Genomic DNA, 23,022 nt, shown 5'->3' with positions numbered 1-23,022 from the left:
TAAATTTCAGTGTTTTCTCTCTAAAATTCAGAAGTTTCCATATTTTTTCTTCTTTCTCGAATCCCGAAACTGGCTTTACAGTGTGCAGGTCCTGCCAACCAACATCATCTTAGCTCCAATATCTCAAAAGAAAGAAGCCTCAGCCTCTGTCTTGGAGAACACCAAAGAATTCGGAACACTCCATATGAAACATATATACGCTGCTTGCTTAATAAAAGACAATAAAATGTAGAATATAGACACTCTTCCCCAAAGTTTCCAAAACAAAATCCTTTGTCATTTTTTTCCATTTGAGTTCTCCAATTCGAATTTATTTTATTTTCCCATTATATATTTATTTTCACTGATGCCATTGCATATTTATGGAGCAGAATTTTTAGTAATAATCTCTAGTTTCACAGAAGCCCATGGGTATGTACAGTGGTACACTGAAGCTGGCCTGGACCAACTCACAAGAGTCATCTGTGCACATCTCTTCCCAATTCTGCATTCAATGACAATACGTTCATAGCTTGAAATCAGCTAAGTGGAGGTATTTACACCATGGAAATTGGCAAACATTATAAATCAGGACTTTCTGCTCAGAGAATCAGTTGTTAAATATTTTCCAGCATGAATCTAAGTATGCACCTCAGTTTTCCCCAAATCAATCCAAATGTCAGAATATAAAATCAATTAACATCCAGAATTATCAAAGTAATATACCAGACATTATGGTTGAGAATTCCCATTCAAGGAGTTTTTTACAATAGCTTTTATACAGTGATTCCCTAGAACTAACCCTTAAAACACAAAAAATACAATTGGATTATAGCACGTTTCCATTATAATATCCAAGGCACATTACGTTTAGTTATCAACCAGTTTAGGTGACTTCCAGATATTTTTTATCCATCCCCAGAGGGTTTTATTTCCATAACAGACAATCATAGAGAATTTAACAATTTCTAGTAACTTAATTTTCTGTGTTAATACCCAATTTTTTTCATAAATTAATAAACACTATGCTCTCACCTCCCCAATTTTGTATCCTGTAGTAACTGCCTGTCTTCTAGATGGCATGGAGGAGAGAACCTAGAAAGCTCTGAGTATGTGGCCTGGCTTTGCCAAAATCTAAAATGGGCTGAAGGAATATTGAGTTTCCTTCTTTGATCTCAGTGGGGCTGGACCAGAAATTTGTTCTCACTTGCCAGTGGTCTGACATGTTTGCCCCTCTCCATGTTATTCCCAGAAATGTAATGGCCTCAGATATCTTATCATTCAAAACTGTTCATAGTAGAGGTTCTCATTTTATTGTTCATTTAGCACCTGAATTTAGGCAGGAGAAATATTTCTACCTGAAGACTGTGTGTAGTTCAATTTCTCTGCCTTTCTATTGTCACTTCCATGGAGAGTCCCAGCCTCCGCAAGTGAGGAGGCCCGACACTCTGGCTTGCCCTTCAGCTGCCTTGATTCCCCTTTCCAGGGACATGGCCTTCTGAGCCATTTCTCATTTGAGTTTATCACTCTCTACTCTCTGGCATTTTCCCTACCCGCCATTCCCACACCTAGAACAGGACTTCCTCCAACATCATTCTTATATTTTCTCTTGCTTCTTCAACTGCGGTAAGTTGTGCTCACTTGAGAACACAGAGCCATGGCCCTGCTGGCGCTTTGGCATCTGCCTGTGGTTGGCCACACCAGCTCGCAGCATGTGACTGCCTTGATGCCCTCTTCTCCTATAGCCTGAGTTACTCTCTGTGTAATGCTGTCCATTTGACATCCCTCTGCATTCTGCAACATTCCATTATCTTCTATTGTGTTTTCTTACCTACTACTACAGGAAGGTTTGAGGGTGTGTATATATTCCAATGCTTCCTCTTTTTGCCCCATGTCAGAAGCCAGTAGAAGCCATGGTCACAAACAGAGATCCAAAATAGACTCAAACCAAATAGTTTTGTTTTTTAAGACTTGTAACCTTAGAGAGACCCCAGGCTTATCATAAGTCTCCCACTTGTCTTTCTAAATAAAATTGGGTCTGGCCAATATTGTCAACCACTTCCATAAAGCTTCTAATTTGTTTTTTTTTCTTCAAACCAGGGGTTAGTTCAAATACTTTTTACTTCCAAGAAGACAGAAATTTTTTTATATCCTCTTATTTTGTTGTCAATTTTTTATTCTATTGTATTGTAGAGAGAGTGTGTGACATTATGGTTTCTACTTATTGAACAATATACAATATTGTACTGTGGTTGTTAAAATGTATACACAGGGCATCATATTGAGTTTGCCATCTACTATTTGTTTTTTATAGTCCTCATTTCATTTTACCAATTTATCTGCTTTATGTTGGTGTGTCAGATTCATTCATTTTAACTGCTGCTTAGGATTTTATTTATGAATATACCATAATTCATTCATTCATTTTCCTACTGGCAGACATTTTGAACATTTTGGCTCTCTGTCTCTCTCCTATGACAAACAATGCTTCACTTAATGGCCTTATGTGTATATCACTTTTCCTTGTATAAAAGTTTTCTCTAGGATAGATGCCTAAAAGCATAATTGCCTGATCATAGGTTGTATAATATTCTGTTTTTCTAATACCCCCATATTGCACCCCAAAATTGTTGTAATAGTTTATAAACTCCCACCAGTAACTTATGAGAATTTTTCCCCCACATCCTTGCCAAAACTTGATAAGTTTTAATTTTTGCCATTATTATGGTCCTGCAGCAATGTTTCTTGTTTTGCACATCCCTGAAGAAAGACATATATCTTCAGACTGAAGAAGCTTGAGTCCTAAGCAGAATAAATAAAAATAAATCCATACTTAGTAGAATCATAGTGAAACCTTAGAACACAAAAGACAAAGAGAAAATCTTTGAAAAACACCAAAGGAAGAGTACAATTTACTTACAATGGAAGGACAAGTAGAACAACAGCATATTTCTCACTGGCAATTACAAAGTCCAGAAAACAATGGGATAATATCTTTGAAGTGCTGAAGGATAAAAATAAAAAATACCTGTCAGACTGGAATTCTATTCAATGCAATTATCCTTACAGTTGTCATATCTGTGCATCCCCTATTTTCTCCCCCACCTTTCAGAAATAAATCCTGCTCCTTCCCTACAGGAGTGGGTAGGTGTCTGAAGCTCAGAAAATTCTAGAACCTCATTCCTCCTTAGCCCAATGAGTAGGCATATAAATAAAGAAATACAGAGAGAGCTCTGGACACTTCCAGTTCTCAAACCAGCTCAACTCTGCCCCTGCCCTCTCCATACTTTAGAGTTATATCTTCTTTATTGCAGCTGAGGGTCCTAAAAGGAAGCTTTTACTGAGATTTTTAAAAGGGGGAAGGAAAGTGAAATGGGACTCAAAGGTAATGATATGGAGAGAGAAGGACAATTTAAGAGGTTATAGTCAAAGTTCACTTTCTAACTGGCTGGAGATGTGGGAGCAGTAGTGGGCAGGGGAGTGTGTAAACTGGAAGTAGACTGTGAAAGATGGGAGAAAGAGGTGACTGACAACAAATTAAAGCACTACCCATCACTGGATAGAGTCCACTTACCAACAACCTCCCAGCATGGGAAATAAAGCCATTCAATTTCTATGAATATGAGAATGAGTGAGTATCTTTTTTCCCTGTTTTACTGAGTGTTTCCTTTATGCCAGCTCCATGTTAATCGCCTTACATGTTTTTCCTATTTAATTGTCCTTACCTATAAAATGAAACTTCCAGAGCTTGACACTTGTCCAAAGTCATACAAATAGTGACACTCAGACAGGGGTTTGTCCACAGGCATGTCTGATTCCAGTGCTTGTGCTCTGAGCCCCTACATACTCCACTTTCCCAGTGATGGTGAAGCTGCCATGGTTACCTCCCACTTCTGGTGAGAGTGTGAGATATGCCCTGACCCCATGCCATTAGTCCAGACGTATCTCATGGCCACTCATCATGACACCATTAACCAATTGAAGTGGGTGCTCAATGCACCCTGTGAGCCACAGCGTCAAGTCCCACGCAGGCATAGGGGGTGGTGGCATTCGCCCAGACATACTCAGCTACCCTCTGGAATAGCTGGTTGAGCTTGGGCATCTAAAGTTATGGTCTGGACCCTCAATCTGATGATTGGAATGTTCATTTCTAGGTCTTTACTTAGACACTCAATAAATCCCTAAATGATTTTTAATAAGTTTTTATTATTTATTCAGTCAGCAAATGTTGACCTTGTTTGCCAGTGATAACTGGTGATGAGCAGATTCGTCCATGAAATTTTATTTTGATTTCTTGATATAAGTATAAAAGCACCTGTACTCTGTGGACCCATGAAAGGAGGGTTCTTAAAAAGTATGGATGGAGAGTAAGGGTAGGGGCTCAGAATTTAAGACAAAATGAGTTTTATATTTAGGAAGAAAAAACCCACACGAACTTGATATTTCCCCTGTGTAAATAATGTCCTGCATTAAACAAGTTGGCAAACCACATTCCTACATGAAAAAGTCACTTTATAACATTATTCTAAACCAGTTCTATCCCAAGGGAAGATTAAAAATGTTCAGAAAATAAAGCTGCCTTAAGTAGCAGCTTTATAAAGCCTTGTTGGGTAATATATGTACATTAAAGCTATTTCATTTTCACAGCAACTTGAATTTCACAAGTCAGAAGGAAGAAGGAATTGGAATGAGTTGCCAGCCAAACTTCCTTCTTAATGGGTAGGGACCATCACAGGATTTATCCATACCAGGGGCCATGTACCTCCTACCTACACATGATTTTGAGCAAAGGAGAGACGGAATGGAGAGAACAAAAGCCACTTCTCCCAGAGCATATGTTACAATGGAAGAAAAGAATCCACAAAAAGAAAGAGCCTTCCCTTACACATACACACACACACATATCACATACTCACAAACACTTTTGGTGCTAAATGCTCTAAGATCTTTATTGGGACCCCAGAAGCTCACTGAAAGGCAATTTATACCAAAAGAGGAGGAAAGGTGTCACAGGGGAAGCTGGGTTCAAGTTATATGGCTGAGGACTTTCAGAGATGTAATGAAAAGCAAGTAAGAGTAAATTAAAGTGGGTGAAAGCAAGTTAAGGAGTTAGATTCAGCAATGATGTAGCCAGCCCGACCCAGGTGAGCACAGCTGCAAGGCATGATGGGACCTTGGCACCAGGCCATTTGGAGAACAGAAGAAAACTGAGATTGGAGAGACCCAGAGCCAGAATGGCCCTGGCTGTGACCCAGCACCACTGTCAGGGCCAGCAACTAGGTTGCCCGATTGTGGGAAAACGCATCAAAGGGGTGCTGGTTTGGGGCAGACTCAAAGCAGCTGGGAATAAGATCCTGAGAGAGGAGGCAGTGAAGAAGTTGTAAAGCCCAGAGCAATAAAAATGTAGAAAGGTTGTCAGTAACTCTGCTAGAAACCTGTAACCTTGATCTTCTGTGAATTTAAGTTGCAGAAAAACATACTGTGGTCAGAGGTGTGTGTGTTGGGTTATGAATGAGGAAACGTGATAAAGGTGTGGTGGTACAGATTTGTAGGCGGGTCATAGGGCAGGCTGGGAGGACCTTGCTCTCATCAGCTTGAATTGGAGCTGGGGCAGGATGGGGCAGGTGCAGAATAAAGACAATGAAGCCCAGGTTGACAGGGCTGGAGAGGGACAGAGCAGAGTGGAGAGAAGGCTGTGGTCCTCTTCTGCCCCTACCTACTCCTACCACTACCTACTCCCCCCCCCCACACACACACACACACTTGACACCCTTCCACCTAGACCCTACTGAGTTCAATAAACAAATCAGATGAGAGCTCCAATCTCCAAAAGACAAAGAAGCTGTGGCTTATAATAAGAATGTAGTTGAAGTTTTGGAATAAATAAGCTATGCAGCAGAAACAGCTTAATCTTGATTTTTGAATCTGAGAAGAAAGTTGTAGGGAAGAAAATGGAAAGGATGACTTTGAAAATGAAGTTAGTTGGCCGATTACTATGGTAAGAAGATGAAAAATCAGGAGATCAGGTGATACCAAAATCCACATTCACAGAAGATGGAGAAGATAGACACCATTTGCATTCCAAGCCAAGTAATGAGGTGTCAGCAAGGCATCAGCTCAAAGAAAATAATTAGAAGTTGGAAAATGCTTCTTTTTTTTCACTGCTTGCAGCCAAAGCTCTAGTTGAAAATAAATGCAAAATCTTGCAGCTGGCAGTAGAGATCCTTAATGATTTCCATCAGCAGAAATCTCAGGTTCTTTTAAAGAGTCTGACTCAGAAAGCTTATAAGCCAGAGGGGAAAGAACAGACGCTGTCAGATGCAAAAGGAGAGGATGTTCACCAAGAATTCAAGAAATTGAGGGTAAATTACTGTGAAAACATATTATGTAAAAATCTGTTTGATCACCATGAGAAGCAAAAAGAGCCTAGGACATCAGGCTTTTTCTTCTTGATACAGAAAGATTTCTTCCTGGAGAGAAGAGAGACACTGACATCCTGAGACAGAAACTGCAGGTAGCAAACCAAAAGATGGGTGTGCCTCGGAGACCAGAGACAAGAAAAGCAAATGCAGGAAGTTCTACTAAATAACCCCCATCAGGAAGAGGTCGTGAAGGCCAGACTGGCATCCCATGAGTGCTGGAGTGCTCTACTCCCCTCTGTGCCCTCTCCACCTCTCTCTTGAGGGGCTTCCCTAGAAGTGAATCACTTGTGAATGGGCTTCCACTGGTGAAAAGAAGAAAAGCTTATCCTCCGGTTGGGGGTCTAGTACAATTTAATTGATGAAAAGTTTGCCAGAATGGCTATTGAGGGCCATGCCCTCTGAATGACAGACCCAACATGATGGGGACATCTCCATTACATAGTAAATCAAATAGATTTGCTTGGAGTTCAACATGGGACTGTGCTTGACCTGCCACCTGGCCTGAGAGATCATCTTTGATATTTGGAAGAACGTCTTCCTCTAAAGTTGGCCCTAGTGTGGCTTCATTAATAAAGAGTTATCAAAAAAGCTCTTGCTTTTCTGCATCGATGGCTGGTTTGGTTAATGCTGGTGCAAACAACTTCCTGTGTTTATCAGGGTATCTGTCATTAGCTCACCACAGGAAGAACTTCTTCCACCTCTTCAACCACCTCTTCAAACATGGACCCAGACACTTCCCCACCCTTTCTTCCTGGTGAGCTTATATATGCCAGCTAGAGAAAAGACATAACTCCTGAGGAAAATTCTAGAAACTGAGACCGTTTTGGCACAAGAGAGACCCTTCTTCATGGGCCTTACTTACTTGGAATTAGCTACCTTTCTCTCTACAAAATCTTTACAGCTTTTGGGTTCTAGACAAGAGGACACCAGCCTCTCAGGATCCACCTGGGACTCTGCTCTGGGTCCCACAGGTTTCCAGCATCAGGTTATAAATGGACTCTTGGGACTGTTTGTGTGCTTCAAAATCCAACATGAATTTTACTTTGGTTCTTAGACTTAACACTTTTTTAGAACTTAGTTTTATTATTAAAAGGTCTTTTTAAACCCAATAATTCAAATCTGATAGCTACTCAATTTGCTATGAATTAAAACCACTACTTAAGCTGCAGCCTCCCACTTTCTCCACTCTGCTCAAACCTATTTAATGTTTTATTGATGTAGTTTATGAGTTAATGTAGCTTATGCAACAGGAGAGGATATTTAGTACCATGATGATACAATATTTTTACATAAATTTGTTTAAAAGTAAAAGCATAGGTATAATTATCAGGACTAAATGCTTTTTTTGCTCATCAATACTCTGGATAAACCTAGTTGGTTGATCAAAAGCCAAAACACTGAACTCAGTGGCAGGTAAATTGTAGTGACTGAAATATAAGCCAACTAAACCCAAACGTATGATATAATAACAAATAGCATACTCTTGGATTCAGTGCATCATTTAGAAAATCACTAACATAAGGAGCCTATTTTTTTAAAATATTTGCTTTCAGACACAGAAGTGGGGATTATCAAATCTACCCTAGTGGAACCCTGTAACTACATAAAATTAAAAGTCTACCTAGACCCTAAAAGCCAACTTGGTTGATGCAAATGTGTGGCCTGGAGCCCTGTTGGCTCCATCTCTATCTCATCTCATAAGTGGAACCTCCATTACCCCAGGGCTCCACCAACCTCAGCTTAGAAACTTCTAAGTTGGAGCATGATGGTAGTTAGGTCAAGGTCATAGTTTTAGTGAACATGGGGGCCAGGAGCAGCCTCTCCCTTTTATAAACACAAAACACAATGTAGTATACGATGGGGGCATAGATGAGGTTATTTTTATCACCACACTTAACCAACCACTTTTTTTATAAAAATAAAGTGGGGACACTTTATTTTACTTAAATAGAGAAGACTGTACCTGTTAATAGTGTCGTTAATGGGACTGAGGCATCCGAAGCCCCCCCAGGACCCTCACAGCCCTAACTACACACCTCTGAAGTCAGAACAGTAGCCCAGATGGACATTTGGCAAATTATAGCCTCAGATCCCAGCCCCAGCTCTTCATGATCTAATGGAACTTTTGCAGCTTCTCATGGTCAAAGTTTCCTCTTGATTCTTTATTCCCTGGCAGGATAAAATTCTGTCTTTCTTTCCCCAACTCCTCCATCTAAGACATGTGGAGGCCACGTTTAGATCTAGGATTTTCAAATTGAATGTTGGCCCCTAAAATCCAAATATGAATTCATAGGGAAAGACTCAGTAGCAAAATGTTGCCTTGATTGTAAAAATATATATTTACTCATAAATTAAATGCATTCACCTGCATAAAGGGTTATGTTAAAAGATTTCAAAGACCAAGGATGAAGTGATTTCTTCATAAAACTCTACATCGACCTCATACCTTCTACCCCAACTCCCAGCCCCCATTGTAAAAAGGCCATCTCATCTCCTACTTTACAGAGAAATTCAAAGCCACAAATAGGAACTGCCTCAAGCTCCTGCTTCTGACCCTGCAAACCCACCAGACTCTACACTCTCCTTTCCTCCTCCAATCTTTTGCCAATGAAAAGGTAGCCTTGCTTCATGCCGAATCCCTCACCAGTTCCCCCCTTCCCACCTCCATAGGACTGGGCTGCATCAATTCTCCCCTCCCCCTCCTTCACACACCCACTCTGCTGCCTCATCAGCTTTCAACACACTTGAGGGTGTCCTGAGTTAATGGAACACTCCAGCTATTGCCCATCCCTCTGATTCTTTTCATGGTTAAGCTTAGTTGAGTGAATTGCATCTACATTCATTAATTCCTGTTTCTCACCTCTCATTTACTCCTCCCTGAGATTGCCCTACAAAGATCACCAACAGTTTCTTGTTACTAAATACAACAGACTCCTTTGATTTCTTTAAAGTTATCAAAATTTTGAAAAAATTATTATTTAAAAAAACCAAACACACATCCATTCAGTCAACAAATATTTATTGAGTTCTTACTAGAGCCAAGCACTTAGGATATTATAGCAGTTAACAGGTCCTGGTAATCATGGAGTTTACATTAGGAAAGGGGTGGGAGCCAAGCAATAAACAAGAAACTAAATGAACAAGGTAATTGTAGAGGGCAGTGAATGCTATGAGGACAAGCAAAACTAGAGTGATGGAATAGAGTGGGAAATTGACTTTGAGTGGTCAAGGAAGCATCTCCGAGAAGATATTTGAGCTGAAGTCACCTATGCAAAAATCTGGAGCCAGAGCATCACAGGTAGAATGAAGAGCAAGAACAAAAGCCTGAGATGGGAGCAAGCACTGAGTATGTATGACAACATATTGTTCACAGGTACAAAAAGAGAGAACAGAAAGAAGGCAGACTGGGGTAGGGAAGGGTTTCTGAGTCACAAGAGGAGTGGTCCAGGCCTAGAACAGTGAGCCCGGTGGCATCATAGGATGCCTTCAGGCTCTACCTCCCCTCCTTTGGCCTCCTAAGTAGAAAATGTTGCAGGGGTTGAGGAAGACTCATTGCCTATGTCTTTCACCCTTCAATCCTAAATTTTAGAAACAATAAACATTTGGGCTTAAAACAAGCTGGGATGACTTCTGGGGTGGACCCAGCTGGAGCCTGCATAGAAATGGATGCATGCCAACCCTTCTCCATTTACCTTCCAACTCTGGGCTAGGTAGAGGGAAAGCAGCCCAAGAAAGGCTACTAGCAGTCCACTGCTAAGCCTACGGTGGGACCCTAACTCAAGGCCAGGCCTTGCAGGGGGTGGGGTGGGTGTCAGAACGTGGCTGGCTCTCATAACTGGCCTCCCCTTAGTCAGGGTCCCAAGAGGACATGAGACTGAATAGAGCAGAGACTGGAAGGCTCTCCAGTATTTGTATCTGAAAGGGAGAATTAGAACCTAAAGATATTCTCCCAAAGCTAAGCCCTCCAAAACACATACACCCCAATCCACAAGAGCACAAGGTGATCTGAGGGATCTCCTTTTGACCCAGGGGACCAACTTCCTACCCCCAGCATGTGTATGTACACAGGGGGTGGGTGGAAGAGCAGGGGTTAGTCTCTATGATCTTGATAAAAGGGAGCCCATATTCAAAATCAAAGTCCTTCCCAAGGATCTGAAACTCCAGATAGTGGAAGTAAAACAAAGACAAGTGATGGGAAGTCAACTGCCAACCTCGCCTCCATTATAACTGGGCCTAGACACCACTCTGCCCTGGTATAGGAACCAGAGAGATGTCTTGGATTGTTTAACCTTTGTCAACTCACCTGTTCTCCTCACTTAACTCCCCCTCCCCAAAGCCATGTTCCTCTCCTATTTTTCCTGATCCTACACCATCATATTGACACTGTGGAGGGGCCCAAGCAGCGAGACCATCAAGGAACCAGGCCTTAGCCCTCCCCAGGGCTTTAAAGGGCTGTAGTCTGGAAGCAGCAACTCTCTGAGCACCCCTTTCTGTCCTATGAGCATGTCCTGGGGCCATCTTTCTCTGTCCCAGGGTGGAGAGAAGTGGGAGGGCAACATCTCCTGCCTCATGGAAGGTCCCGTCCCAGCAGCCCTGTCTCCTGGATCACTCAGGGGAGGAGATGGTACCATGGTTGAAGCCAGTTAACTTTCTCAAAGTTACACAATTTGAAAAGCAGTTAATTTGGAGACAGGGCCATCCAGATGGGCAGGGCAAACATCAAAGTAGTAGAATTTGCTCTCACCAAGGCAGAGACTTGGAGAAGATGGTCACAAAGTCCTGCAATAGGTTGAAGACAGAAGCCTGGGGAATGGGAGCATACAGCTTCCTGGGCTTTTCTCTCTGCACACAGCACATTGGTGATGGCCAACAGTGGGTCAACAACTCCCACCTTCCCTGGTATTTGTTTGCACTTCTGTATTATTTGCTGGCATAATATCATATGCAGAAGAGACCTCTGTGTCTCTGACTATGGGCAAGTACAGGGAACTGACTAAGGAATCCAAATGGAAACCAAATGATACCAGGAAAGAGAAGAACCTGGATGGAGAATGAACTACAAAGAAAGAAGATCCAAGAAGAAAACGTCAGAGTCAGCAACAGGATGTGAGGGACAGAGGGGAGTTCTGGAGGGCTCAAACCCATTCTGATCCAAACACCCTGGAGGCTTTTGTACATCCTGGGAAGAAAGGATTGCAAAAGAGCCATGTCCCTGTGCTCTGGAGCTGAGTAGAGGGCCCACCTACTGGAGCACAGCAAGCAGAGATGCCCCGTCTCACCTCCAGGCAGGCTGCCCTGTGGCCCCTGTGCATGGGGGACAGTGAGCACTGGCAGTTGCCACATCAGCAGGAATCTGCCCCTGCATCATATTTGGAGCCGGAAAACTTGCCCAAGGTCATAGATGTTGAGAAGGAGTAAGTCCAGGAGCTGAAGCTGTTCATTCACTTGAAAGTTCTTCTTGTTTACTTCTTCTTTGTGGGTGGTTTGGTCTTTTTTTTCAATCTGGTTTACAAAAGAGAAAAAGAAAATCCACAGCCCTGGTAAGTAAAGTACACTCTCTCTCCACGCTTAGTTAATACAATTGTGAATTTGCAATTACCTTTGCTGTTTACTTTTCTTCTGGAAAATCCAGCCTAAAACCCCATGCTTTAACTTTCTCAATTCTGGCTGTCTTTGGCTAAAATGATATGATATTTTTTTCCTGGCCTGAGTCTAGGAAAAATGTTTTTTAAAAATTATCCTATTTTTGTGTATAATGTTTATTGCTTTTCCTGGTTCATCTTTGTAGATAATTTTGAAACAGAAAAAACATTAGAGGAAAACAGTTTTGCTACACACATACACAGAGTATATGCACTCACATTACAAATATATGGCCATACCGATGTGTTTCTATTTGGACGGGAAAGAAACAGACTGTGTTCAAGGAGGAAACAAATAACATCCAGTAAAGAAATTATAAATTTGTGGCCCCAGACAAGCATTTTCTACAAGCTAATTCAACGGAGGGGTTATATTGCATAATTACAACTTATTTACATTGCAGAACTCTGTGTTACCACCTCTGAAATGGGGCCCTGTAAAAAGTTTTAAAAAATCATCAAAGTTCTTCATTTTAAAACTAACTAAAAAAATTACCAAGATGCATGCATTAGGAATATGGCTTTTACACTAGAGGCCAAGCTTATGGAGATAGTAGCTTTACTTCTCATTGTGGGGGTTTTAAAAATTAGAAATAAAATATGTATTTGGGTATTAACAATAGCATTTTCCAAAATCTTAGAATCCCAAATTATATGTCAAGTTAATAATGCTGTGTCCCTTCAGACAGGATTGAGAATACCAGGAAAAAATAAATGAAGAAGTACTTTATTGAAGCTTGTAGAGTAGACTACAGCCTGGCGAGTTGGAACACATCCCTTGAAATCTGGGAACAGGGTCTCTCCACATTCTCTGGCTTGTCTCTATGACCCCCCAACATGGGGGCAGCCTGGGTATATTAGAAATCCCTGTGGATCTTGCTAAATATAAAACTGTGATGCTGAGACTAGCATGGAAGCCCACAGGTTGCACAGGGTTGCAAAAAGCTGCCATGGCATCCTAGATAATATGAGCATCTAATATCCAACTGTCACTTCACTGCCATTGGCACTGGGGATGGCCAAATTGTGCAGCAACAGCCCCTGAACTCCAAGTCTACCAGGAGAGGCAACTGAATTGGGGGTGAGGGAGGCTCCGCTAATAGTTAGGATTAAATGACACAATGTATTCATTGGATAACAGTTATAATAACATTCATTTACCTAGTACGAGAACTAAGTGTGATTAACTAAGCACTTCACAATCATGCTAACTAATGAGGTAGATAATGTCCCCATTTTACAGATGGAAAAAATGTGGCTTTGAGGGAATAAGTAACTTGACCAAAGAGAATCAACAGACAGTAGGGCTCAGGCTCAAACATGATGCCAAAGTTTTTACCCTTCCCTCTGTGCCAGATCTACTGCTAGGTATATTTATAGGCCTCGTTCAGTCAATAACATCAGCCAAGCCCTGAGCCAAGCTCTGGGAACATGAGTGTAAGACAGAGTCCCCTGCTCCTGACTCCATGCCACTCCAGCAAGGGAGATGTACAGATAAATGAATTAATGCACTAGATTGTTGAAAGTGTGGCAGTGGAGGTACCAGTTGAGCCCAGGAGAGGGCAACCAAATGCTCAGTAAGAAGTGTGAAGGCTCTTAAGTCAAAGAGCTACACGAAGGCTCACCACTGCCACCACGAGAAAGGGGTTTTATGCCTCCATGGAATACCCCACATCTCATCCCCACTGACCAACCCAATATAGGAAAATAACAGGTCACTATTACACAAAAGTCAATCCCTACATAAAATGTCCCAATAATTGTATTTTATCATGGCTTGGAAGGGTGAAAATTAGAAAAACTACTCACTAGCAGTGCAGAAGAAACAAAAAGCTCACGCTCATATAAGGTTGCAAAAGGAAAGCAGCAGGAGTCTTTAACCACACATGGAAGATCATCACCTAACTGTTCTTGAAGGTATTAATTCCTTCCAAGAAGAGTTTGGCTCTAAATCTGAATTGTTACTGAATCCATGATGTAAAACCAATCCCCAGAGCTTTGGTAACATCTCTCATAAACATCAAGGTGACATTGGTGCCTACTGATCTTGGGCAACAATCTCAATAATAATTCTAATAGTAATTAGAACCTCTATAATTATTTAAATTCAAAACATGTCCATGCCCACTCTTTAAAGTTTAACTTTAGCCAATAGGCATAATGATCAATGGGCATGAGGGAAGATGAACCATATTTTGAAATGAGGACTGAAGAAATCACAGGGCATGAACGTACAATGCAACCTAAACACTATCTTGTTGAGCTCAGGCCTTTGGACTGACTCCTTTTAATTATCCAGAAAAATAGTTTGATGGGACTTAATCTTATTAAAATATCTCTTTAAGAACCAAATGTTTTAAGTGAAATAGCGGTTCAAAACATATACATAAACAAAGAAAAAATAAAGTTATCTCTATTCACAAACAACAGGATTGTCAATGTTAAAAAAAAAAACCTACAGTCAGCAAAAAAGCTACTAGAACTAATAAGTGAGTTTAGCTAGACCACAGTATACAAGGTCAATATGCAAACAGCAATTATATTTTTATATAATAGGAATAAATAATTGGAACTTGAAATTGAAAAGAATGCTATTTACAATACCAGCAAGAAACATGAAGTACCTAGGTATAAAGCAAAATATGTGTAAGATTTGTAAGCTGAAAACTAGAAAACAAAAAAGACCCAAATAAATGGAGAGATATACCATGTTCATGGATTGGAGGACTTGGTATTGTTATAGTTCTCCCCAAATTGATCTATAGACTCAACACTATCCCAATCAAAATTCCACCAGGATACACTGTAGAAATTGATATGCTTATTCTATAATCTTTATGGAAAATAAAAGAACTAGAACACCAAAACAACTTTTTAAATGAACAATGTTGGAAGATTCACACTGATTTATGTATTTGCTCTAAAGCTACAGTAATCAATGCAGTGTGGTACTGGGGAAAGGAAAGACAGATTAATGGAACAGGATAGAAAATCCAGGCATAAACCCAGACATATGTGGTCAACTGATTTTCAACAAATGTCCAAAGGTAATTCAGTGGAGAAAGGATAGATTTTTCAACAAATGGGGCTGGAACAACTGAATATCCATGTGCCAAAAATGAGCCTCAACTTATCCCTCAGATGATTTCAAAAAAATTAACTCAAAATGGATAGACATAAATGTAAAACCTAAAATTTAAAATTTCTGAAAGCAAATTTAGGAGAAAATCTTTGTGACCTTGGGTTAGGCAAAGATTTCTTACAAATAACACAAAAAGCATGAGCCATGAAAGGAAAAAATGACAAATTAGACTTCACCAAAATTTAAAACTGCTGTTCTTCTAAAGACACAGTAAGAAAATGAAAAGCAAGCCACAGATTGGGAGAATATATTTGCAAAATATACATTTGATAAAGGACTGGTATACAGAATATAGTTTTAAAACTCTCAAAACTCAATAATGAGAAAACAGCCAAATTCAAAAAATTGTGCAAAATATTTGAGCAGACACTTCAACAAAGAAGATATATGGATGGTATATAAGCTCATGAAAATATGTTCAACATCATAAATCATTAGAAAAATGCAAAAGCAAACCTACAATGAGAATCACTACATACCTACTACAATGGATAAATTTTTAAAAGCTGCTATTAGCAAGTACTAACAAGTGTGAAGACCATCTCACATTGCTGCTGAGACTACAAAATGGTATAAGCACTTTGGAAAACAATTCAACAGTTTCTTATAAATTTGAACATACAAATTTGAACATATGTCCCAGTATCTCAGCCATAGTTATGTACTTGAGAGACAATAAGACCTGTGTTCATATGAAAATTTATAGCACCTGTATTCATAATCAGTAAAAACTGGAGGAAATAAACAATGTCCCTAAACTGGTGAATAGCAAAGCTTTGGTAGGTACATCCATACAATAGAACACCACTCAGCAATAAAAAAGAATTACTGATTCATACAATAACATGATTCAATTTTGAATGCATTATGCTAAGTGAAAAAAGCCAGACTAGAAAGGCTACATACTGTCTGATTCCAATTATATGACATTCTGGGACGGGCACAACTATAAGGACAGAAAACACGGAAGCGGTTGTCAGGGTCTGTGGGGTGAGTGGCATGGTTGACTACAAAGGGGCAGCCTGAGGGAAGTTTGGGGGAGGGGGATGAAAATATCCTACTTCTTGATTATGGTGGTGGTAACATGCCTATATATATAGAACTATGTGCTGAAATGGGTGAATTTTACTGGGGTGTATATTATGCTTCAACAAATCTGATACCTGGGATACATGTGTTTGTGTGTGCATGTATGTACCCAAAAACTACACTCACATACACAACACACTTCAGATTCATGGCTTCCTCCTTTGTCTGAATGCAGTAAATGAAATGTGACTGCCCAGAAGGAAAGAGGTGCTTAGTAGTGAGCATAATCCTGCTTGCACCCAATCACTACTACCCTGCTGTGTGTTTTTCTCCAGAGAGGTTCAGCTGCCTGGAAACAGTCACATTGAAAGCAGATGGTGGGATTCATCCAGAGCTGGGGTTTTCCCAGGAGCATAAAATAGATATTCAGAGTGTACCTATGAGACAGATTAAAATGTTGGGCCATGGCTTCTAAAGTGGAGAGGGAGGAAAATGAAGAAAGAGGGTGTCTCATGGCTGGAGAAGAGAAAAATGGAAGAGTTAGAGCACTGGAGGTACCTGACGAAGATTAAGAACAGCTGCTGTGTGGGCACTTGGCAGAGCAAATTGGAAGGAAAGCAGACTGGATGTGGAGTTGGATGAATCCACTGGTGGTTTTGGAGGTGGCAATCTGTTTCCCTCTTTGAAGAGTGAATTCCTTAAGAACAAATGGTTCTTGTATAACTACATTGAGCTGAGCTCAGCCAGCTGTCAGTACAAGTCTACAGTTTTCCAAACCTACCGTAACTTTCTCAAACCTCCAGCTCTCCCATCTGCAGGGAATAACATTCTTCCCTTCTTAACACCCATTAATGGGTCTCCCTCTACTTTGCCCAACTAAACAGTTTTCCTGCTCCCACCGAAGCCAGTCCCTCCACATGTGCAATGGAGGAGCCTTACTCTATCAACTGCGTTCATTCCTTCTCCTTCGTTTTTAGCCTCTCTCTTCTGCACCTCTTTCTATAAGCTCTTAATGTACTTTAACAATTCTAGAACATAAAATTGGCAAGGATTTTGCCATTTAATTGGGTGATTAGATGTAGCAGGAGAGTTATTTGCTGAGGCGGCAAACAAAAAGTAAAGCAAGTCTTCATGGGAAAGAAGCTAAGTAAGGATGGGTTAAATAGGATAACATCTGAGTTGATCTGCAGAGCAAAGTGGCCCATATATAAGTTTAACATTAGAGCTGCAGCAAGGTTGGGAATCTGTCAGCAAGCAGGTCATATTGAAAACATAAAAGGCAGCAAAATCACCCAAGCAGAAGATACCCCCCCCCTCAAAAAAAGAAAGAGGAGTAGGCCCAGGATGGAACCCTAGGGGGGCCCAAGTTTAAGCCATTGGCAGAAAAGGAAGCACTCACGGAGCCTGAGAAGGAAGGTTCCTACAGAGAATTAGGAAAAGAGGACAATCATGGAAGTCAAAAGAAAGGAGAATGTAAAGACTGAGTAGTCAACAAATTAGGAGACAGAGCCATTGACATAAGGGCTGGATTCAATATTCATTAGGCAAAGCAAAATGAAGGTCATAGAAAACCTATTGGAGGAGACACTGTCGGTGGCTCACCCATAGCCCCTCGCCCTTACCATGTCTGTACACACTGACCCTTAGCTAGAGGGCTTTTTCCTGCTGCTGCAATTCACTTTGCTACCTGCTTGGCAGGCTGGAAGCATTGAAGAATTAATACCCTCATCCCCCAAGCAGCTTTGGTTGAACTTCACTCCTCAGATAGGCTAACTCTGAGATGCCTGACCTATACTGGCTCCCAGAGTTCCTTGGCAGGATTAAGCACCCATGGGAGCTGTTTTGATAGTGCATTTTTAAATGGCTGTCTTCCCTTCCTTGTCTCAATCCCCCCATTCTCCAGTGTTCTCTTCACCTCCGAAATAAATTGTTTGCACTTGCATTGTTATTTCAGGATCTGTTTCTGGGGTAATCTTGCACAGAAGAAATTGGGATGCAATGGGGAGAAATCAGAATACAGTCAGCCAAAGAGTAAATGGGATTTGGAGAAGTAAAGGTGATGAGTTTACCCTACTCTTTTTGAAATTAGGCTGGGAAGGGAAGAAAAGAAATAACACAGGGGCCAGAGATAAATTCACTGTCGATAGGAGAGAAGTGGACATGTTTAAAATCTCAAGAGAAAGAGACAATATGAAGTGACTAAAGCTGGTAGGGAGGTAGATATGTGGGGAGCAAGACCCTGGAGAAGACAGTGGAGGAGGGAGGAAGATCATAGTGTGTGTACATGCAGTGGGGGGAGGAATTGACTAATCAGGGAAGAAATGCTTCATCCTCAGAGGCTAAGGGCAAGAATTTAAAGACAGATGTGCATCCCAATAGACGTGCTTGGGTTGGTGGAGGGCAGGCTGGTCTGGTCAGGGCCTGGCTGAGGTGGAGGCCCATCCATATGTGGTGGCACCAACCTGTCAGGCTTTGAGACCTTTCCAGCTGTGCACAGAACACTGTGCCATGCAGGTGGGTCATGAGCTTGATCTAGCACCAGGGATCTGTCACTTGATCTAGGCTCAGTGTAGTAGGAAGGTGGGGACAATGGGATTAGGCTGTTAGAGAGAGAGGCTAACCACTTGGTCTGGACCAGGGAAGGACATGCAAACTGGCAGGGCCCGTAAGACTGGAAGAAAACGCTCAGCTCACAGGACCAGTGGCCTCTCTGGCTAACCCAGTCCTCTGCATAAGCACCTGCTCTGCATAAGGTATAGTGCTATAGGAACGACCATGATGTATTAAAGCCTGCTCCCAAATGGAAAGGAATTTATGACTCAGGTAGATCAAGATTCAATAGTTCAATCACCCAAAGTCATAAAAGCAATAATGCCATCTGAGAGAGAAGCAGGATGATCGCTTGCTCTGAGAGCGAAGTGCTCAGGCCATTTTTCTAACTCTGCTGTCACCTGAAAAGACAGATCAATTTCTGATTTTGGTTGACTGAGGAGATTGCCAGAGCATAACCGCTGGGGTTAAATTAAGCCTAATATATGGCTGGATGGAATTTTTGCATAAACATGCAAGAAAGAAGTTCTTTCTAACATTGACTATAAAGTTAGTGTTTGCCAGCTGGGGAAATAGAAGAAGGGCTTAGCAAAAGGATCAGAAGGGCTAATTTTCTCAGTTCTGCACAAAGAAAGGGAGAATGCTCTATGGCTTTCTGTGAGGAGAAAATTCAGAGTCTACCTCTTTGGCATCAGGAAAGATAAAAGAAGGACAAGTCATATTACAGAAAGTGCCTGGAATAAATTTTGGTCCGCATGCCTGAGAAGCAGGCAAGCTATCTCTACAACAATCATAGCCTTAGCAGCTGGCCCTGATACCTGGTAATGCCCTTCTACACTCCTGGACCCTGACAGTCATGGGTCATCATTCTTCTGAAGTGAATTCTAGCTCCTCAATTATATGAGCGTTTATAGTTGCACTGTCCTACGGAGGTCCTAATAATTCCAAGTAAACCCAAAACAATTTACAAACATAATCTTTTCTTCTCCAGTTACAAGGGGGAAGTAAAATGATTCCTACTCTACTATTACTAATGTAACTAGCATTTAGTCATTCTGCTTGTCCCAAACTTTAGAAACGAATGCACTACCATGCCTAGCCCTGAATGGTGGGTGGTCAACAAACCACAAAAAGAGGGCTTGCTTCAATTTAAGACTTCAGACTAGCACTTCTTTGTCTCCTAGATACCAATTTCTCTTGAGAACCTGAAGTCACTTGACACATTTAACCTCTAACAATCAATAATTTTTCCTGGAATTTTATTTTTAACATCTACTAAACTCAGACGAGGGAATAAATGACTGAGAAAAGAGAAAGATCAGGGAAGTTGGAACTACTAAATGTGGGTGGAGGGTAGAGGCAGCCAATCTCGGGGTTGGCCTAGGAGGGAGGAGCAACATCTCTAGGAAATGAGCCACTCATCAACCATCTGAGCTTGACCAGTGACATATACCATCTCCCTTGATTGCCCAGCACTTGGTGCAGCGCCATGTACATGGTCTTGATAAATAGGCTTGATAAATATTGGCAAAAATGAATTAGTCCTCCAGGTTTCTGGTGTACAAGGCTCAATTTGGTACAAGATATGTTGTGAAAGAATGAATCAAAGGCACTGATTGGCCCCGAACCAGTCCTTCACCAGCACAGTGGTTTTCAAAAAACCACAGATCTCCTGTGCCCAACAGTGGAATCCCGACGAACCAAAAGATGCTTACCCTGGGAAACACCTCTGTTAGCCCTGAAAGCAAGGATGACCTTCTGAAATCCCCAAATCTTAGAGACTTGAGGGAGCAGAATGAACTGGAGAGTTTCCTCCCATCAAATCTGAGAATGCTGCCATGTTCAGTCAGGATGCAGGGACTCACAAATTGGTTTCTAAGATTAATCCCTGTTTTATTTGTTTGGTTTGGTTTTGAGAAAACCCCTCCAAGGGTGTAACTAAGGACCTAAAAGGCTTTTGTCAAAATAGTCTAAGTTCTAACAGTAAGAACTCAAAAATGGCATCCTTTCAGAAAGCAAGTTTGCTTCAGAAGACCCTTTTTATCCTTTAAGTGCAATTTAATGGCTCTGCTTAAGAGGGAATCTCTTCCTATTAACTTCTGACCCCGGTGATTTGAGAAAGTTAATCACTATAAATAAAGGAATAGACAGTATGCTGAAGCAATGGCTCCAATACGTTCTCTTGGGACCTCTGGGAATCCAAGAAGGAAAAACAAGTATCTCAGGAAGGGCTCAAATGTGCAAATGAGAAGTCATGGCACATTATGAATGGAGCGTTTCGGGCCCTTTGCACCCAGAGAAAGAGCAAGGCCTGAGGAGGCAATGGCAGCCTTTGATACCCACCGAGAGCAGTTAACCGAAGGAGTCAAAACACACCACCCCTAGGATACCCCAGCTGCTGAGTCGGGAGAATGAAATTAGCAAGGCTATATCCAAATTCGTGGCCAAGGTGAAGTTTGCTTCTATTTTCTTCCTTCTCCTTTTGATATCCTGTCTGAACTCCAGTCTCCTAAAGAGTCATCACTCAACTCACTGCAGATGGTGGCTTGAAGCCATCGCCATAATTTGTATAATTGATTTCCTCTTCTCAGCATATTTTCTAATCACTTCCATATATCAAAACTTACCTTCCTTGGCCACTTTCACAGAAGATGTTTAGGAGGTCCTAAATTAATGATGAGGCAATCTAGTGTTTTTAAAGTTTTGGTGGTTGGTAGCCCACTACTTCCTTCACAAATTAAGTTCCCCTGAACTTATACTTTTTTTAATGCTTTATCATTTGGTACAATAAATTTGCCACCTTCCATAGTTTTTACTACATATCACAGAAAATCTGGATCACTTACTTGTCAATAATTATATCAGTGTTTCTCAAAGTGTAGCCTGTGTACCACCTGCATCACTACCCCTTGGAGTGGGGTGCTTGTTGAAAATGCAGATCTAGGCTTCACCAGTGACCCAATGAATCAGATTCTCTAGGAGCATCTTCAGCAGCTGATCCTTATGCATACTAAGTCTGTAAATATATTGTGATATGCACACACAATAATGTGCTAAGCAGGTGCTGGGTGTCATCATGGATATGAGAATCTCAAATACAAATAACATCCACTTCTAACTTACAAAGCCATTCCATTTCCAAATATTAAAAGTATTGGTCTGCCTAAGATGGAGCAAATGAACACATGCCTCCCCAAGCCTATAAGCTTTCTACTCCTTTCCTTTTTACATGGATTATCCTCTTTTACTCTGTACTCCTAGCCTGACCCCCTCAGTGAAGCCCCAAACTCCTGTGGGCAGAGCCAATAACTCTCTGCTCAGGGATCCGGCCCAATGTATATACTGATTATGAAAATATTAGAGCATTTACAGTCTACAAAGTGACCAACTATTCTAGTTTGGTCCTAGTGAACCTGGCTTGTTCACTACCATATTCCCTTCTGCCAACATGATATATAGAACACCATAGGTATGCAATAAGTGTTGCTGAATGACTGAATGAGTGAATGATCTTGTCACTGAGATTAACATCAGATGAAGAGTGTTGGGAAGATGGGTGGAAAAATGGCTAAACCTCTCCTTTTACACATACACAGATATTCCCTTAGAATTCCTCCTCTCTCTCAGTCTCAGGAATTGAGATATGCATTTATTCAGTCTGTAACTGCAGTCAATAATCTGAACTGATAAATTAATCACTTCCAGTCCTATTAGTCAAAGGAAGCAATGGATATAGCTGTCTGGAGTACTGTACCAATAATGTCTAGGAGAAAAACAGAAACCACACTAAGTATTTCAAACAGTGGGGATTTAATGCAGGGAATTGGTTACACAGGTTTGGTAAGGCTGAAAGAAGGCCATTAAGGTAACTCAGGTATTAGTAAACACAGGAAGCAGCTACTAACCTTACGACTGGGGGAACAAAAGGGAAGAGATGGTGTTACCAGAACCTAGAAGCTTTGGTGGGGGACCCCTTGCGGCTGGTGCCTGGACTTCTGAGGGGGGTGCTGCGTGGCGGTGGCTTGGTCTTCTGAGGGGGCCGCGGCTTGGCTGGTGGCGGTCGGACCTCTGGGCGGGGGCGTGGCTGACGCTCAGTCCTCGGAGGGGACCGCGGCTTGGCTGGTGCTTTGGCCACCGCGGGGGGTGCAGCTCGCTGGTGCTTGGGCCTCTGAGGGGATGTTGCACGGCGGCTGGGGCTGGGAGGGCCAAAAGAAGCTGGAGGCTGGAGCCGTGGCTCTCCTCTGCTGCTTAAGGGATG

The 23,022-nt window shown here is 41.5% G+C and overlaps 1 protein-coding gene across 4 annotated transcripts in view; it reads right to left on the bottom strand.

Annotated features, from left to right (window-relative positions):
- Positions 1 to 289: 289 nt before the first annotated feature.
- Positions 290 to 23,022, bottom strand: part of LOC119543015 (myelin associated oligodendrocyte basic protein) — a 54,767-nt gene continuing 32,034 nt past the window's right edge. Inside the window, exons 4-7 of one of the 4 annotated variants that reach the window (XR_005218510.1) lie at positions 22,670 to 22,960; positions 11,681 to 11,903; positions 2,900 to 2,983; positions 290 to 2,781 (exon numbers count right to left, since the gene is read on the bottom strand). Coding sequence is in view for 1 of the 4 variants with exons in the window: in XM_037847594.1 (XP_037703522.1) it covers positions 11,864 to 11,903; positions 22,715 to 22,960 (286 nt within the window). In the remaining 3 variants the exon portion in view is untranslated. Of the gene's footprint in view, positions 2,782 to 2,899; positions 2,984 to 9,403; positions 11,904 to 22,669; positions 22,961 to 23,022 lie in introns of those variants that run through there. The other 3 variants (XR_005218512.1, XR_005218509.1, XM_037847594.1) reach the window with 3 other exon arrangements.

Source organism: Choloepus didactylus, chromosome 1 (genome assembly GCF_015220235.1).
Source record: "Choloepus didactylus isolate mChoDid1 chromosome 1, mChoDid1.pri, whole genome shotgun sequence".
NCBI lineage: Eukaryota > Metazoa > Chordata > Mammalia > Pilosa > Megalonychidae > Choloepus > Choloepus didactylus.
This window is presented reverse-complemented; position numbering and strand designations above follow the sequence as displayed.